This window comes from Carcharodon carcharias, chromosome 18 (genome assembly GCF_017639515.1).
Source record: "Carcharodon carcharias isolate sCarCar2 chromosome 18, sCarCar2.pri, whole genome shotgun sequence".
In the NCBI taxonomy this organism is placed as follows: Eukaryota; Metazoa; Chordata; class Chondrichthyes; order Lamniformes; family Lamnidae; genus Carcharodon; species Carcharodon carcharias.
In genome coordinates, this window is record NC_054484.1 from 39,658,379 (window position 1) to 39,674,087 (window position 15,709).

The following is a 15,709-nucleotide window of genomic DNA, read 5'->3' on the forward strand; positions in this document are numbered from 1 at the left end:
GGCACACTACACCATTCATGGCCTAACCAGGGATTCAGCATAACTCCCTGCTTTTGGACTCAATACCTTTATTTATTAAGCCCCCAAGATCCCATATGCTTCACTAATTACTCTTGATTTGTTCTGTCACCTTCAAATATCTAACCACATGAACCGCCCCAGTCACCTAGGCATGGCTGCCTGGCCCTGGCATTCCTCAACAGTATTTCAGATTCTTAGAGATCACCTGGTCATTGAGGCATGCTTGCTAATCCTGCAACTACAGCCTCACCACTGGCCACCTTTAGCGTGGTGCTGCTGAGCTGCTGGCCTTGTGATTGACTGACAGCTGTTGGGCACAGGCCATCCTCCTTAAATGGATGGCACCCCCAGCGGTGGCCACTTAATTGGCCACCATGGCTAGATGCTACCCCAGGGTCCTGACGTTGGCTGAAGTGGCCTTGCTTTCCATTTCAACTCTGGCAGCAGGACTTGAGTCACATTTACAAAATCCAGCCTAGTGAGTGCGAACTTGTACTACAGGACATTAGGGTGTTGCATGCTTCATCTCTCTGTTCCCTTGCACGTGTAGCAGCTCTTAGTTCACAGTATAATTAAATAATAATGGGTCATAATTTTATTTTGTTGCGGAAATGCTGTGCTGGTCCAGAGTGGGTTTTATCACATTTTTTGTCTTGTGTTTTAAAGGTCTAGTTAATGCAATGAATCATTTGTTCAAAGGTTAACTCTTTAGTTTGCCTAATATCATGAGATTCTAGCACTAAATATGCTCCAAATAACTGTGGTTACTGGAGGTTTCCCTTTTTTAATTTCACATTTGCCCTACACTCCCACCAAAACCAGATGCACTGGACCGCTGCATTCTATAAGAATAAACATGTCACACTATATATCAAATAGTAGCCAGGGATCAATTTAAACATGATGCGTAACCTGCAGTAACATTGCTTTTAGGTCAATTTTCATGTTGCCTTGTCATTGCATCCATTATATGTTCTAGATTTTCAAAAAAAATCTTTGTTATATAAATGGGTGTAGTTCTAATTTTCTTTGGTTTGAGGAGTTTTGGGGAAATTATTCTATTTAGTTGTTTTTGTACTAACAGTTATTGTCTGTGATCTTAGTATTGATGTCATTATACGAAATAAATGTGTGGAAATTACCAGGAAATATTTGTTCAGTAGGTATTGTATGAAATTTCATTGAATTAAAATTGAAGAGGACTTGCTCATTTCCATTTATTAATTTACATCATGCAGATGTGCATCTATGCATGCAAAATGGGTTTGTGAATTTCCAATGAGTATTGCAACTCTTTGAGATATGATACTTCAATGATAACAGAAACTTACAGGGTATTACTGTTGTTATCATTTTCAAAAAGACCATAAAGTGGTAATTCTAAAATCAACCTAATATGCAGCTGCAATATGATACATCTGTTTGAAACATTAGTACATTCAGCGGGCTTGATTATACTTGTCACACTACATTCCAATGAAAAGGAATGTAAAATGGAGGGTGTTTTCAACAGCGGTTTACTTGATAAATCTGTGTATATGTGAATATACATCTGACTTTTATTGTATAACTCAAGTTTAGCAAATTCTGTTGCTTCTTGCAGATAATTGTCGCCTGTTCCGTGAAGTCACTCTGAAAAGAAAGTTGATTGAAAATGTAATTGTTGAAACCAGGAAAGCGTCTGAGCTAATGATCCGTTGTGGCCTGAAAGAAGCATTAATGGAGAAAAGCAGTGAAATTACTGCAGAAATGATTCTAGACCATGTTTTGGGATGGAACTGCAATTTTAAAATCCGCCAATTCTTAATTCTGTTTAAAGATGAGGATCTTTCTAATCACTCAGAACTAAAGGAATGGATAACATTAATTTTGGAACTGGGTAAGATTTGTGTTTTAATTTTCCCTATGCTGAGTTGACCATACTACAGAGGCCTTCTTGACATGAATGGAAATCATCATTTTAATTAGACTGACAAGTTTGATGTAAATGGATTTTGGGAACCCTTTCAAGACTAGGGTTGTTGAAGTATCCAGGATATTTCTCCTCCTGCTTGACTTCTGCAAACTTGTGATTCTGTATCCATCTTGTCATCTGTTCATGTCTTTCATCTCACAAAAAGTCATATTAATTCAAAATCTGGTTTCGTAACAGTCATTCACCTTGAAACATCATCACCATTAAGCGCAATATAGGCTGTAGTCATTTATTTTCCTTAGCTTTTCTTTCCCTGAAATCAGTGATAATCTTAAATCTATTCTCCCGGGGGAGGTGGTGGTGTAGTGGTGTTGTCACTGAACTAATTCAGAGACCCCTCTGTTTGAATCCCACCATAGCAGATGGTGGAATTTGAATTGGAATTAAAAGTGACATTGTCAATTGTTGTAAAAACCCACCTGGTTCACTAATGTCCTTTAGGGAAGGTAATCTGCCATTCGTGCCTGGCCTATATGTGACTACTGCCACAAAGCAAAGTGGTTGACTCTTAACTGCCCTCTACAAAAGCCAATAAAAAGGAGTGAAACTGGATGGACCACCTGGCATCATCCTGGGCACCAGAAATGACAATGACAAACCTAGCCCTGTCGACTCTGCAAAGTCCTCCTTACTAACACCTGGGGGCTTGTGCCAAGATTGGGACAGCTGTCTCACAGACTAGTCATGTAACAGCCTGACATAGTCATACTCAAAGAATCATACCTTTACAGATCATACCCCAGACACCAGCATCACCATCCCTGGATATGCCCTGTCCCACTGGCAGAAAAGACCCAGCAGAGGTGGCAGCACAGCGGTATACAGTTGGGAGGGAGTTGCCCTGGAGTCCTCAACATCGACTCCGGACTTCATGAAGTCTCATGGTATCAGGTCAAACATAGGCAAGGAAACCTCCTGCTGATTACCAAGTAGTGCCCCCTGCCCCTCAGCTGATGAATCAGTGCTTCTTCATGTTGAACCACTTGGAGGAAGCACTGATGGCGGGAAGGGTGCAAAATGTACTCTGGGTGGGGGACTTCAATGTCCATCACCAGGAGTGGCTCGATAGCACCACTGCTGACTGAGCTGGCCAAGTCCGAAAGGATATAGCTGATAGACTGGGTCTCTGGCAGGTAGTGAGAGAAAAACACACTTCACCTCATCCTCACCAACCTGCCTGTCACAGATGCATCTGTCCATGACAGTATCGATGGAAGTGACCACCACACAGTCCTTGTGGAGACAAAGCCCCGTCTCCACATTGAGGATACCCTCCATTGTGTTGTGTGGCACTACCAATGTGCTAAATGGGAGACATTTCGAACAGATCAACCAAACCAAAGCTGGGCAACCATGAGGCGCTGTAGGCCATCAGCAGCAACAGGATTGTATTCAACCACAATCTGTCTTCTCATGGCCTGGTATATTCCGCACTCTACCATTACTACCAAGCCAGGGGATCAACCCTGGTTCAATGAAGAGTGTAGGAGAGCATGTCAGGAGCAGTATCTGGCATACCTAAAAATGAGGTGTCAATATGTTGAAGCTACAATGCAGGACTACTTGCATGCCAAACAGCATAATCAGCAAGAGATAGACAGAGCTAAGCGATCCCACAATCAACAGATCAGATCTGAGCTCTGCAGTCCTGCCATATTGCAGTTGTGAATGGTGGTGGACAATTAAACAACTCACTGGAGGAGGAGACTCCACAAATATCCTCATCCTCAATGATGGAGGAGCCCAGCATGTCAGTACAAATGATAAGGCTGAAGCATTCGCAACAATCTTCAGCCAGAAGTACCAAGTGGATAATCCATCTCTGCCTCCTCTGGAGGCCCCCAGCTTCACAAATGCCAGTCTTCAGCCAATTCAATTCACTCCACGTGATATCAAGAAACAGCTGAAGGTATTGGATACAGCACAGACTGTGGGCCCTGACAATATTCCGGCACCTGTACTGAAGACTTTGCTCCAGAACTTGCTGCACCCCTAACCAAGATGTTCCAGTACAGCTACAACACTGGCATCTACCTGGCTATGTGGAAAATTGCTATGTCCTGTACACAAAAAGCAGGACAAATCCAACTCAAGTCAATTACCGTCCTATCAAACCACTCTCGATCATCAGTAAGGTGATGGAAGGGGTCATCAGTGTATCAAGTGGCACTTACTTAGCAATAACCTGCTTACTGACACTCAGTTTGGGTTCTGCTAGGGTCACTCAGCTCCTGACCTCATTACAGCCTCGGCTCAAAAATGGAGAAAAGAGCTGAACTCCGGAGGTGAGATGAGAGTGACTATCCTTGACATCAAGGCAGCACTTGACCAAGTGTGTCATTAAGGACCCCTGGCAAAACTGGAGTCAGTGGGAATTGGGGAAAACTCTCCACTGATTGGAGTCACACCTAGTACAAAGGAAGATTGTTGTGGTGGTTGGAGGTCAATCATCTCCATTCCAGGACATCACTGCAGGAGTTCCTGAGGGTAGCTTCCCGGACCCAGCCATTTTCAGCAACTTCATCAATGACTTTCCTTCCATCATAAGGTCAGAAATGGGGATGTTCGCTGATTGTGCAATGTTCAGCACCATTCAGAATATGAAGTAGCCCATGTCCAAATGCAGCAAGACCTGGACAATACCCAGGGTTGGGCTGACAAGTGGCAGGTAACATTCGTGTCACACAGGTGCCAGGCAATCACCTCCAACAAGAGAGAATCCAACTATCTCTCCTTGACATTCAATGGCATTACCATGGCTGAATCCCCCACTATCAACATCCTGGGGGGTTAACATTGACCAGAAACTGAACTGGACTAGCCATATAAATACCATGGCTACAACAGCAGATCAGAGGCTGGGAATCCTGCGGCGAGTAACTCACCTCCTGACTCCCCAGAAGCCTGTCCACCATCTATAAGGCACAAGTCAGGAGTGTGATGGGATACTCTCCATTTGCCTGGATGAGTGCAGCTCCAACAACACCCAAGAAGCTTGACACCATCCAGGACAAAGCAGTCTGTTTCATTGGTACCCCTTCCACAAACATTCACAGCCTCCACCACCGACTAACAGTAGCAGTGTGTACCATCTACAAGCTGCACTACAGGAACTCACCAAGGCTCCTTAGACAGTACCTTCCAAACCCATGACCACGACCATCTAGAAGGACAAGGGCAGCAGACACATGGGAAGACCACCGCCTGGAAGTTCCTCTCCAAGTCACTCACCATCCTGACTTGGAAATTTATTACCGTTCCTTCACTGTCTCTGGGTCAAAATCCTGGAACTCCATTTCTAACAGCACTGTGGGTGTACCTACACCATAGGGACTGCAGCGGTTCATGAAGGCAGCCCACCACCACCTTCTCAAGGGCAATTAGGGATGGGCAATAAATGCTGGCCTAGCCAGCAATGCCCACATCTTGTAAATGAATAAAAAAAATTCTGAGATTATTGTTTTTCTGCAGTAACAGTTATGTATATAGCTTTTTTTGCTTCACTTTATTTTTCTTTACATGCAAGTTCCTGTTAACCAGTAACTGGTTAAGTCCTGTCAGCATTTTTGAAAACAGTGGTGCTGCCTTAGTTGTGCCACCCATTCTAACCCATTTTTTTTCCTAAGACCCTGGCAGGTTACTCAAATTTTAATTTCTCTAGTGTTTTATAATTGGTCCAGGAGATGTAATTGGTCAATACCAGCCACGAGAAATGAGCTTGTAGCAAATCAGCAGCCACTATTTCACTGTACCCAATCTTTCCTTTGAAATTCACGGAACAATAATTCAAACTTTTTTTGGAAGCCTGTTTCTAGTTTCACTGTTATTTTCACTTGGTTTGAAATGAAAGATTTTGTGCAATATTTTCCAATTCAATGGAAAATAAAAAACTGATGCAGCGGAAAACCAACTGCTGATTTGCTACGAGCCCGTTTTGCATTGCTGGCGTTGACCACTTTCATCACCTTTTTGTGTCTGAATGAGATTTGCTAATGCTTCCTATCTGGTGTTTTTTTTTTTTTGTTTAGGTGATCAGTGTAGTTTGTGCTTTCTGTATAGCTACAAGAAAGCTATAATTCAGATTCTGTATGATGTGGAAAATCTCCTCATCTTTGTTCAAAAGCTGCTGTCAAGAAAGGCCATAAGTAAAGAGGAAATAAAGGTGCTAACAGTAACCCCATCCGAACAAAGGCCGGGTGTCCTGATGGAACAAATGACCACTCAGAAAGATCTCTGGCAGATGGGAGAGCTAGTGTTTGCCCTGGCTGAAGAACAAGAGAGGATACCCAAACTGAAGCCTTTATTTCAAGAGTTTGACCGAGAGTTTGAGCAATTCAGTAAGTTGAGAACAAGATCACAGTTTCAACAGGTTTTATTCAGACTGATACAATTAAGCTTTACATTTCAAAATGTCAAAAACAACATGTGAGGACAGCACTCTTCAATCTGTACGCAAGTAGACAGAAGCAACTGATGCCTGCTTTAGCTCCAAAACTAATGGCATAGCTGCTCTTGAAGTTACCTACTACATTCCCATATAGCACTCGTCACTGCAGAGAATTGAATTGTACTTATGTTCTGTGATTGATTAATCATATTTTCAAATGTTCCTTTCACACTTTTTGATCTGCAAGCAGAAGGAACCATGTCAGACAGTGACCTTAACTTGGAACCAAAGAGGAAGATGTCACCTGTTTTTATTTAATAATTATATTGCAGACTTCAAGTTTTTCAGTTCTTCCCACCCACTCAATTTATCTCTTAAGAACACTTTCATTCTGATCTATAGCAGGGAATTGAATGATTAGAGCTCTTAACCCATGGTATATCCATGGCCTAACAGGATGGCCTAGAGACTGTCTGCCATTCCCCGCCTCTTTTACTGGGGAGCATCTCCAGGGGTGATGAGGGAGGGGATAGGTGAGACAATATAGAAACATATAAAATAGGAGCAGAAGTAGGCCATTCGGCCCTTCAAGCCTGCTCTGCCATTCATTATGATCATGGCTGATCATCCAACTCAATAGCCTGCTCCCGCTTTCTCCCCATATCCTTTGATCCCTTTCGCCCCAAGAGCTATATCTAACTCCTTCTTGAAAACAAATAATGTTTTGGCCTCAACTACTTTCCGTGGTAGCAAATTCCACAGACTCACCTCTCTCTGGATGAAGAAATTTCTCCTCATCTCAGTCCTAAATGGTCTACCCCGTATCCTCAGACTGTGACCCCTAGTTCTGGACTCCCCCACCATCGGGAACATCCTTCCTGCATCTACCCTGTTTAGCCCTGTTAGAATTTTATAGGTTTCTATGAGATTCCCCCCCTCATTCTTCTGAACTCCAGCGAATATAATCCTAACCAATTTAATCTCTCCTTATATGTCAGTCCCGCCATCCCAGGAAGCAGTCTGGTAAACTTTCGCTGCACTCCCTCAATAGCAAGAACATCCTTCCTCAGATAAGGAGACCAAAACTGCACACAATATTCCAAGTGTGGTCTCACCAGGACCCTGTATAATTGCAGCAAGACATCCCTGCTCCTGTACTCGAATCCTCTGGCTATGAAGGCCAACATACCATTTGCCTTCTTTACCGCCTGCTGCACCTGCATACTTACCTTCAACGACTGGTGTACGAGGACATCCAGATCTCGTTGCACATTCCCCTCTCTTAATTTATAGCCATTCAGATAATAATCTGCCTTCCTGTTTTTGCTATCAAAGTGGATAGTTTCACATTTATTCACATTATATTGCATCTGCCATGCATTTGCCCACTCAGCTTGTCCAAATCATCCTGAAGCATCTCTGCATCATCCTCACAGCCTCCTCACACAAAGCTTGCACCAGCTGCTGAGATGCCTCCTGACCCTGATTATATTTTTGGCCCAGCATCATTTACATATAGGAGACTGGTCTGGTCTCCATCAGGGAGCAGTAACAGTTTGAAGTAAAAAAAATACAGTATCAGACTTCAGGGCGTTTTCACAGAGGAAGAAAGAGTTAATAAGGAAGTGGCTTTTATGCAAGTGTCTCTCTTCTGATCAATGAGGCACAAACTAGCTGCACTAGTTTGCAAACTAACAGCATTTAAGCAAACCCTCTTTCTGTATTTGATTAGAAGCCCTCTCTGGAGTCTTATAGTTCTGGATGGCAGGTGCCCTGAGTCCAACATTTAAAGTGTATGAATGGCATGAAACAAATAGAGGCCATGATCTCTCATTTGCATTAAGTGGCCCCCTGAGTACTATTCAGCCCCTGCCTATACCAGATATGTGGAACGTTGAGTGGGATAAGGGCTGGTAGGTGGTGCATGATGGAGACTAGAATGCAGAAGTGGAGACAGGCAGAAGGCCTGGGACTGTGTTCAGAGTTGATTGAGTACTGCTGTCTTCCAAAATGGCTGCCATTCGCAATCTCATTCAAAATAACTCTCAGCATTGCTGGAACAGCTAACACATTTACCAGTGGAATTGTAGTTTTTTTATTCAGTTGCTCCAAACCTATTGTGGAATTAAGAGGGTAATATATTAGTTTTACAGAGAACTGCTACAGATTCCATATGTATCATTTGTGCTCTTGCTTGTGTGATCAAAGATAAATTGACAGTTTAGTTGAACATGACACATTTCCTGGCTAAAATATTTTTTCCGCGTGATCTTTGTGGAGCTATAAAGTTGTAACTGTGGTACCTACGTAGATGATATATTACAGTGGTAAACCATTTATTTTACATGTTCTTCCACTAATGCAATGCTTGCTGACATTTAGACAAAGGACGTGTCCCTAATTTTGGAAATGTTTTGCCCGTGGATCCTCTTTCCCAAGTCATGGATTATTCCCTATTTTACCGTCTCCTTCATCTGCTCATAATAAAGGGTACTGAAGTCATTTTGCAGATATTTGATCGAGCAGTACCACCTCAGATACTGAAGAGGGAATTACTGAAAAATAAACGCACTCTGGAACCTTATCACAAGGGTTCATCAAGGAGTATGCTTAACACAGGAGAATGGAGCTTACTTTACCCACCTAACAATGAACAACCCAACTCAAAGAGATTTGACATCACATTACTGGCATCACTTATTCGACACATGAAGATCCTTCCTGCACCACGCCGTGGGTGGGACACTGAACCATTGGCAAATGATCACAGTAAAAGTGCTGCTATATGGCGCCTTTGTAACTTTCGAAACAAACTTCTTTTTGAAACTCTGAACACGGGAATTGAGGAACCTGAATTTACCGCTGAGTGGGACAGAATCACAGAATCTCTTGTGAGCCTTGGAGCAGATAGCCAAACATTAAAGGAGCTTAAAAGTTGTCCTGTTGAGAAACTCTGGGAGGATCACCATAGACTGGCTGGTTACCTGGGCAAACCTGTAGCAGATGTCATGCAACTGCTCCTCTCATTTTTCCAACAAGGTATGGTACAAATGAAACAGAAATTAATATTTTTAGAATTGAATAGAAAAAGCTTTTGGAAATATACAATGAACATGCATCAATCAAGTATTAGGCACTAAACTATGGTCCCGTTGATCATTGGTCTCCTGTACTATAACCTTTCAGCCCATTCCTATGCTGATGCTAGCTCTTCAACTAGCATTTAACACCTGTGGGGAGGCAGGGGTATTGTCACTGGACTGGTAATCCAGAGACCCAGGGTAATGCTCTGGGGACCCACGTTGGAATCCCACCACAGCAAATTGTGGAATTTAAATTCAATAAACATCTGGAATTAAAGGCCTAATGATGACCATGAAATCATTGTCAATTGTCGTAAAACCCCATCTGGTTCACTAATGTCCTTTAGGGAAAGAAATCTACCGTCTGGCCTACATGTGACTCTAGATCTGCTGTAATGTGGTTGACTCTTAAATGCCGTCTGAAATGGCCTAGCAAGCTACTCAGTTGTATCAAGCCACTAAAAGTCAATAAAAAAGAATGAAACCAGATAGACCACCCAGCGTCAACCTAGGCACTGGAAACAACAACGACAAACCGAGCCCTGTAGACACTGCAAAGTCCTCCTTACTAACATCTGGGGGCTTGTGCCAAGATTGGGAGAGCTATCTTACAGACTGGTCAAGCAACAGCCTGACATAGTCATACTCCCGGAAATATCACTTACAGATCATGTCCCAGACACCACCATCAACATCCCTGGGTATGTCCTGTCCTGCCAGCAGACCCAGCAGTAGTGGTGGCACAGTGGTATACAGTAGGGAGGGAGTTGCCCTGGCAGTCCTCAATATCGACTCTGGCCCCCATGCAGTTTCATGTGCAAGGAAAATTCCTGCTGATTACAGTGTACCGCCCCCACTCAGCTGATGAATCAGTACTTCTCCATGTTGAACACCATTTGGAGGAAGCACTGAAGGTAGCAAAGGCACAGAATGTACTCTGGTGGCTTGGCTCGGAAGCACCACCACAGACTGGACTGGCTGAGTCCTAAAGGACATTACTGCTAGACTGGGTGTGCGGCAGGTGGTGAGGGAACCAATAAGAAGGAAGAACATACTTGACCTCATCCTCACCAACCTGTCACAGATGCATCTGTCTTTGCATCTGACCGCACAGTCCTTGTGGAGACCAATTTGCACAATTTGCTGTGGTGGGATTCCAACGTGGGTCCCCAGAGCATTACCCTGGGTCTCTGGATTCACAATGAGAATACCCTCCATCGTGTTGTGTGGCACTACCACTGTGCTAAATGGGATAGATTTCAAATGGAACTATCAACTCAAGACTGGGCAACCAAGAGGCACTGTGGGCCATCAGCAGCAGCAGAATTGTACTCAGCCACTATCTGTAACCTCATGGCTCAGCATATCCCCCCACTCTACCAGTACCACCAAGCCAGGGGATCAACCCTGGTTTAATGAAGTGTGCAGGAGGGCATGCCAGGAGCAGCACCAGGCATACCTAAAAAAGAGGTGACAACCTGGTGAAGCTATAACACAGGACTACTTGCGATGCCAAGCAGCAAGTGATAGACAGAACTAAGTGATTCCACAACCAATGGATCAGACCTAAGCTTGGCAACCTGCCAAATCCAGTCATGAATGGTGATGGGCAATTAAACAACTCAGTGGAGGAGGAGGCTGCACAAATATCCCCATCCACAATGATGGAGGAGCCCAGCACATCAGTGCAAAAGATAAGGCTGAAGAACTTGTCACAATCATCAGCCAAAAGTGCCAAGTGGATGATCCATCTTGGCCTCCTCTGGAGGTCCCCAGCATCATAGATGCCAGTCTTCAGCCAGTTTGATTCACACCACATGATACCAAGAAACGGCTGAAGGCACTGGATACTGCAAAGGCTATGGGTCCTGACAAAATTACGGCAATAGTACTGAAGATTTGTGCTCCAGAACTTGCTGCACCCCTAGCCAAGCTGTTCCAGTACAGCTACAACACTGGCATCTACCTGGCAACATGGAAAATTGCCCAGGTATGTCCTGTACACAAAAAGCAGGACAAATCCAACCTGGCCAATCACTGCCCCATCAGTCTACTCTCGATCATCAGTAAAATGATGGAAGGAGTCATCAACAGTACTATCAAGCGACACTTGCTTAGCAACAACCTGCTCACTGATACCCAGTTTAGGCCACTCAACTCCTGACCTCATTACAGCCTTGGTTCAAACATGGCGAAAGAGCTGAACTCCCGAGGTGAGGTAAGAGTGACTGCCCTTGACATCAAGGCAGCATTTGACCGAGTGTGGCATCAAGGAGCCCTAGCAAAACTGGAGTCAATGGGAATCGAGGGGGAAACCTCTCCGTGGGTTGGAGTCATATCTAGCACAAAGGAAGATGATTGTGGTTGTTGGGATAGTTTCCTCAGTGTAGTGTCCTAGGCCCAACCATCTTCAGCTGCTTCATCAATGACCTTTCTTCCATCAGGAGGTCAGAGGTGGGGATGCTTGCTGCTGTTTGTGCAATGCTCAGCACCATTCACAACCCCTCAGATACTGAAGTAGTCCATGTCCAAATACAGCAAGACCTGGACAGTGTGCAGGCTCAGGCTGATCAGTGGCAAGTAACCTTCACGCCACATGAGTGCCAGGCAATGACCAACTCCAACAAGAAAGAATCTAACAATCGCCCCTTAAACATCACTGGCATTACCATCACTGAATCCCCCATTTTCAACACTCTGGGGGTTACCATTGACCAGAAACTGAACTGGACTAGCCATATAAATACTGTGGCATATTGATACTGTGAGCAGGTCAGAGGCCAGGTATCCTGTGACAAATAACTCACCTCCTGACTCCCCAAATCCTGTCCATCATCTACAAGGCACAAGTCAGGACTGTTATGGAATATTCTCCACTTGCCTGGGTCAGTGTAGCTCCAACAACACTCAAGAAGCTTGACACTATCCAGGACGAAGCAGCCCACTTGATTGGCACCCCTTCCACAAACATTCACACCCTCCACCATCGACGAACAATGGCAGCAGCGTGTACAATCTACAAGCTGCACTACAGGAACTCACCAAGGCTCCTTAGACAGCACCTTCCAAACCCATGACTGCTACCATCTGGAAAGAGAAGGGCAGCAGACACAATGGGACACCACCACCTGGAAGTTCCCCTCCAAGCCACCCACCATCCTGACTTGGGATTATGCCACTATTCCTTCACTGCCGCTGCATCAATATCCTGGAACTCCCTCCCTAATAGCACTGTGGGTGTACCTACACCACATGGATTGCAATAGCTCAAGAAGGCAGCTCACCACCACCTTCTCAAGGGCAATAAGGGATGGGCAATAAATGCTGGTTTAGCCAACGCCGCCCACATCCCATAAATGAATTTTTAAAAATTATCCAATCTTCTTTCCATGCCCTCCTTATGTCAGTTTCTATTCTTCCTTTAAAAATGCTTATCGAATTCCTCTTCAAATGACGCTTGTCTTTTACTAGGTAGCCCCTTATGATAAAGTATTCCATAATTCTAATAACTGTCTGTGAGGGAGGAATATCTTCTAAGTTTACCTCGTTCTTCTATTCATAATCCTGAGTCTTACTAATTTGCCGATGTAACAGCAAATTCATAGTTGTAATAGTTATTAACACTTGTGCATGTTCATGATGCTGCTAACTACTTCCAGGATTCCGAACCTGAGTGAGTAAACTATAACCTCCCATAGGAGCAATCTTCAGTAATGGTCTTTATAAATACTCTTTAAATGTTTCTTGTAACTCTTTCGAGTACAAACACATTTCCATCTGTTTTTATTCAGATGAAGTTACATTGTTTCATAGTTTGCCATTGTGAGATTTGAACTCTTGATCTTGGGGTTACAAGCCCAGTACCATAACCACTTGGCTATTTAGGCCAAGCTAAATGTTTCTTGTATGCGCATTAGTATAATGTCAGCCCTTGAATATAAATACTACAGTTCTAATGTCTGTTTTTTCCATATTCTATTATGTTTTAACAACCCGAATAAAGCAATGGAAAAAAACTGCATTAATCATAATCACAAGACCAGCAGGAAATAAAATAACAGTTTACCTTCTGACACTGTTGTTTCACATCAATTGTATAGAGTAGGATTAGCTCCCTACCTAAATGAAATGGGAGCTTCCCGTTCTGTTGGGCAAACTGATTGATTTTTAGGGACAACTAAATGAGCAATTTTTGTAAATGGCCAAATTATGTGCATGTTTTGCTGTTATCAATAAATTCAAAAATACTAAAATGTGGCTTGAGGGCTGAAGATTCTCCCAGGTGACCGATCACTATTAAAACTCTCTCATGCTTTTGTTCCAGTAGGAACGCCCATACAGACAAAAGGAGCAACATCAACAAACAGTAAGCAGTTGGCTGTACTGATGCTCTTTGGAACTACATTACAGTAATGTGTTCATTCAGTTTTATTATCTTCGCCAAAAATGGCATACTTGAGGACTAATTGGGATTTCTAGTAACATATTAAAATAATGTACCTATTTCAGATTGACTATCTAAGGTCACATTGGATATTAATTTTCACTAATGGTGAACCATATCACTGTTTTAAATTTACATGATGAAATTCCGATTATAGAGTTAGATTTTCTACCTGTTGACATTAAGTGGATGGAAAATCTAACACGTGGAACAGAATTTAATCCGGACGACAGGGGTCTCGCATGTCGGCTGGAGATCCGGTGAGAATCGTGTGTCACCCCTGTTGGGGAAGGCATACTCTTATTGTTTTTTTAATAGGATTCAGGCATTGCCTGCTAGACCAGCATTTATTGCCCATCCCTAATTGAAGGTGGTAATGAGCTTCCTTCATGAATCACTGCAGTCCATGTGGTGTCAGAACACCCACAGTGCTGTTAGGGAAGGAGTTCCAAGATTTTAACCCAGCAACCGTGAAGGAACGGCGATATATTTCCAAGTCAGTATGGTGTATAGCTTGGAGGGGAACTTGCAGGTTGTGGCGTTCCTAGCATATGCTGCCCCTGTCCTTCTAGGTGGTAGGGGTCATGGATTTGGAGGGTGCTGTCGAAGGTGAGTTGTTGAAGTGATTCTTGTAGATTGTACATGACATCAGTGGTGGAGGGAGTGAATGTTGCAGGTGATGGATTGGGTGCCAATCAAGCGGGCTGCTTTGCTCTGGATGGTGTCAAGCTTCTTGAGTTTTATTGGAGCCGCATTCATCCAGGCAAATGGAGAGGATTCCATCACATTGTTGACCTGTGCCCTGTAGATGGTGGACAGACTTTGGGGAGTCAGGAGGTGAGTTACTTGCCGCAGATTTTCCAGCCTCTGACCTGCTCTTGTAGCCACAGTATTTATGTGGCTAGTCCAGTTCAGTTTTTGATCAGTGGCAACCCCAGCATATTGATGGTGGGAGGTTCAGCGAAAGCGATCCCATTGAATGTCATGGGGAGATGATTATAGTCTCTCTTGTTGGAGATGATCATTGCTTGGTACTTGTGTGCCACAAATGTTACTTGCCACATATCAACCCAAGCCTGGATAGTGTCCAGGTCTTGCTGCATATGGACAAGAGTACTTCAGTATCTGAGGAGTCGCAAATGGTGCTGAACATTGTGCAAACATCAGCAAACACTCCATTCTGACCTTATTGATGGAGGAAACTTCATTGATGAAGCAGCTGAAGATGGTTGGGCCTAGGACACTACCCTGAGGAACTCCTGCAGTGATATCCTGGGGCTGGGATGATTGACCTCGAACAACCACAACCATCTTCCTTTTGTGGTAGGATTGACTATAACCAGTGGAGAGTTTTCCCCCTGATTCCCATTGACTCTAGTATTTCTAGGGCTCCTTAATGCCACTCTTGGTCAAATGCTGCCTTGATGTCAAGGGCAGTCACTCTCACATCCCCTCTGGAGTTCAGCTCTTTTGTCCATGTTTTAACTAAGGCTGAATTGAGCTCAGGAGCTGAGTGGCCCTGCCAGAACCCAAATTAAGTGTCAATTAGGCACTTAACTTACTAGTGGCAGGCCTTCCCCGGGATTTAGGACCCTGGGAGCTGCCGACCAATCAGAGGCAGGCAGTTCTCTGTTGCCCATCACCACCACTGAATTGGAGGCAGCTGCCGGCAATGTATCCACAAGAGGCCTAGGATCGTCAAAGGAAGCAGGCCATAGACTAGGACAGGGTGGGGGTCGCAGGTCGGCAGAATTGACAGAGGAGTGGCTCTCAGAGGGCCAGCTGCAGGGTCACTCAAG

The 15,709-nt window shown here is 44.0% G+C and overlaps 1 protein-coding gene across 10 annotated transcripts in view; it reads left to right on the forward strand.

Annotated features, from left to right (window-relative positions):
- Positions 1-15,709, forward strand: part of LOC121290548 (E3 ubiquitin-protein ligase DZIP3-like) — a 107,354-nt gene that overhangs the window by 54,110 nt on the left and 37,535 nt on the right. For 2 of the 10 annotated variants that reach the window (XM_041211055.1, XM_041211060.1), the window contains exons 12-15: positions 1,625-1,900; positions 6,025-6,333; positions 8,766-9,422; positions 13,791-13,832. In XM_041211055.1, coding sequence (XP_041066989.1) covers positions 1,625-1,900; positions 6,025-6,333; positions 8,766-9,422; positions 13,791-13,832 — 1,284 coding nt within the window. The remainder of the gene's footprint in view (positions 1-1,624; positions 1,901-6,024; positions 6,334-8,765; positions 9,423-13,790; positions 13,833-15,709) is intronic. The other 8 variants (XM_041211056.1, XM_041211059.1, XM_041211061.1 and 5 more) reach the window with 8 other exon arrangements.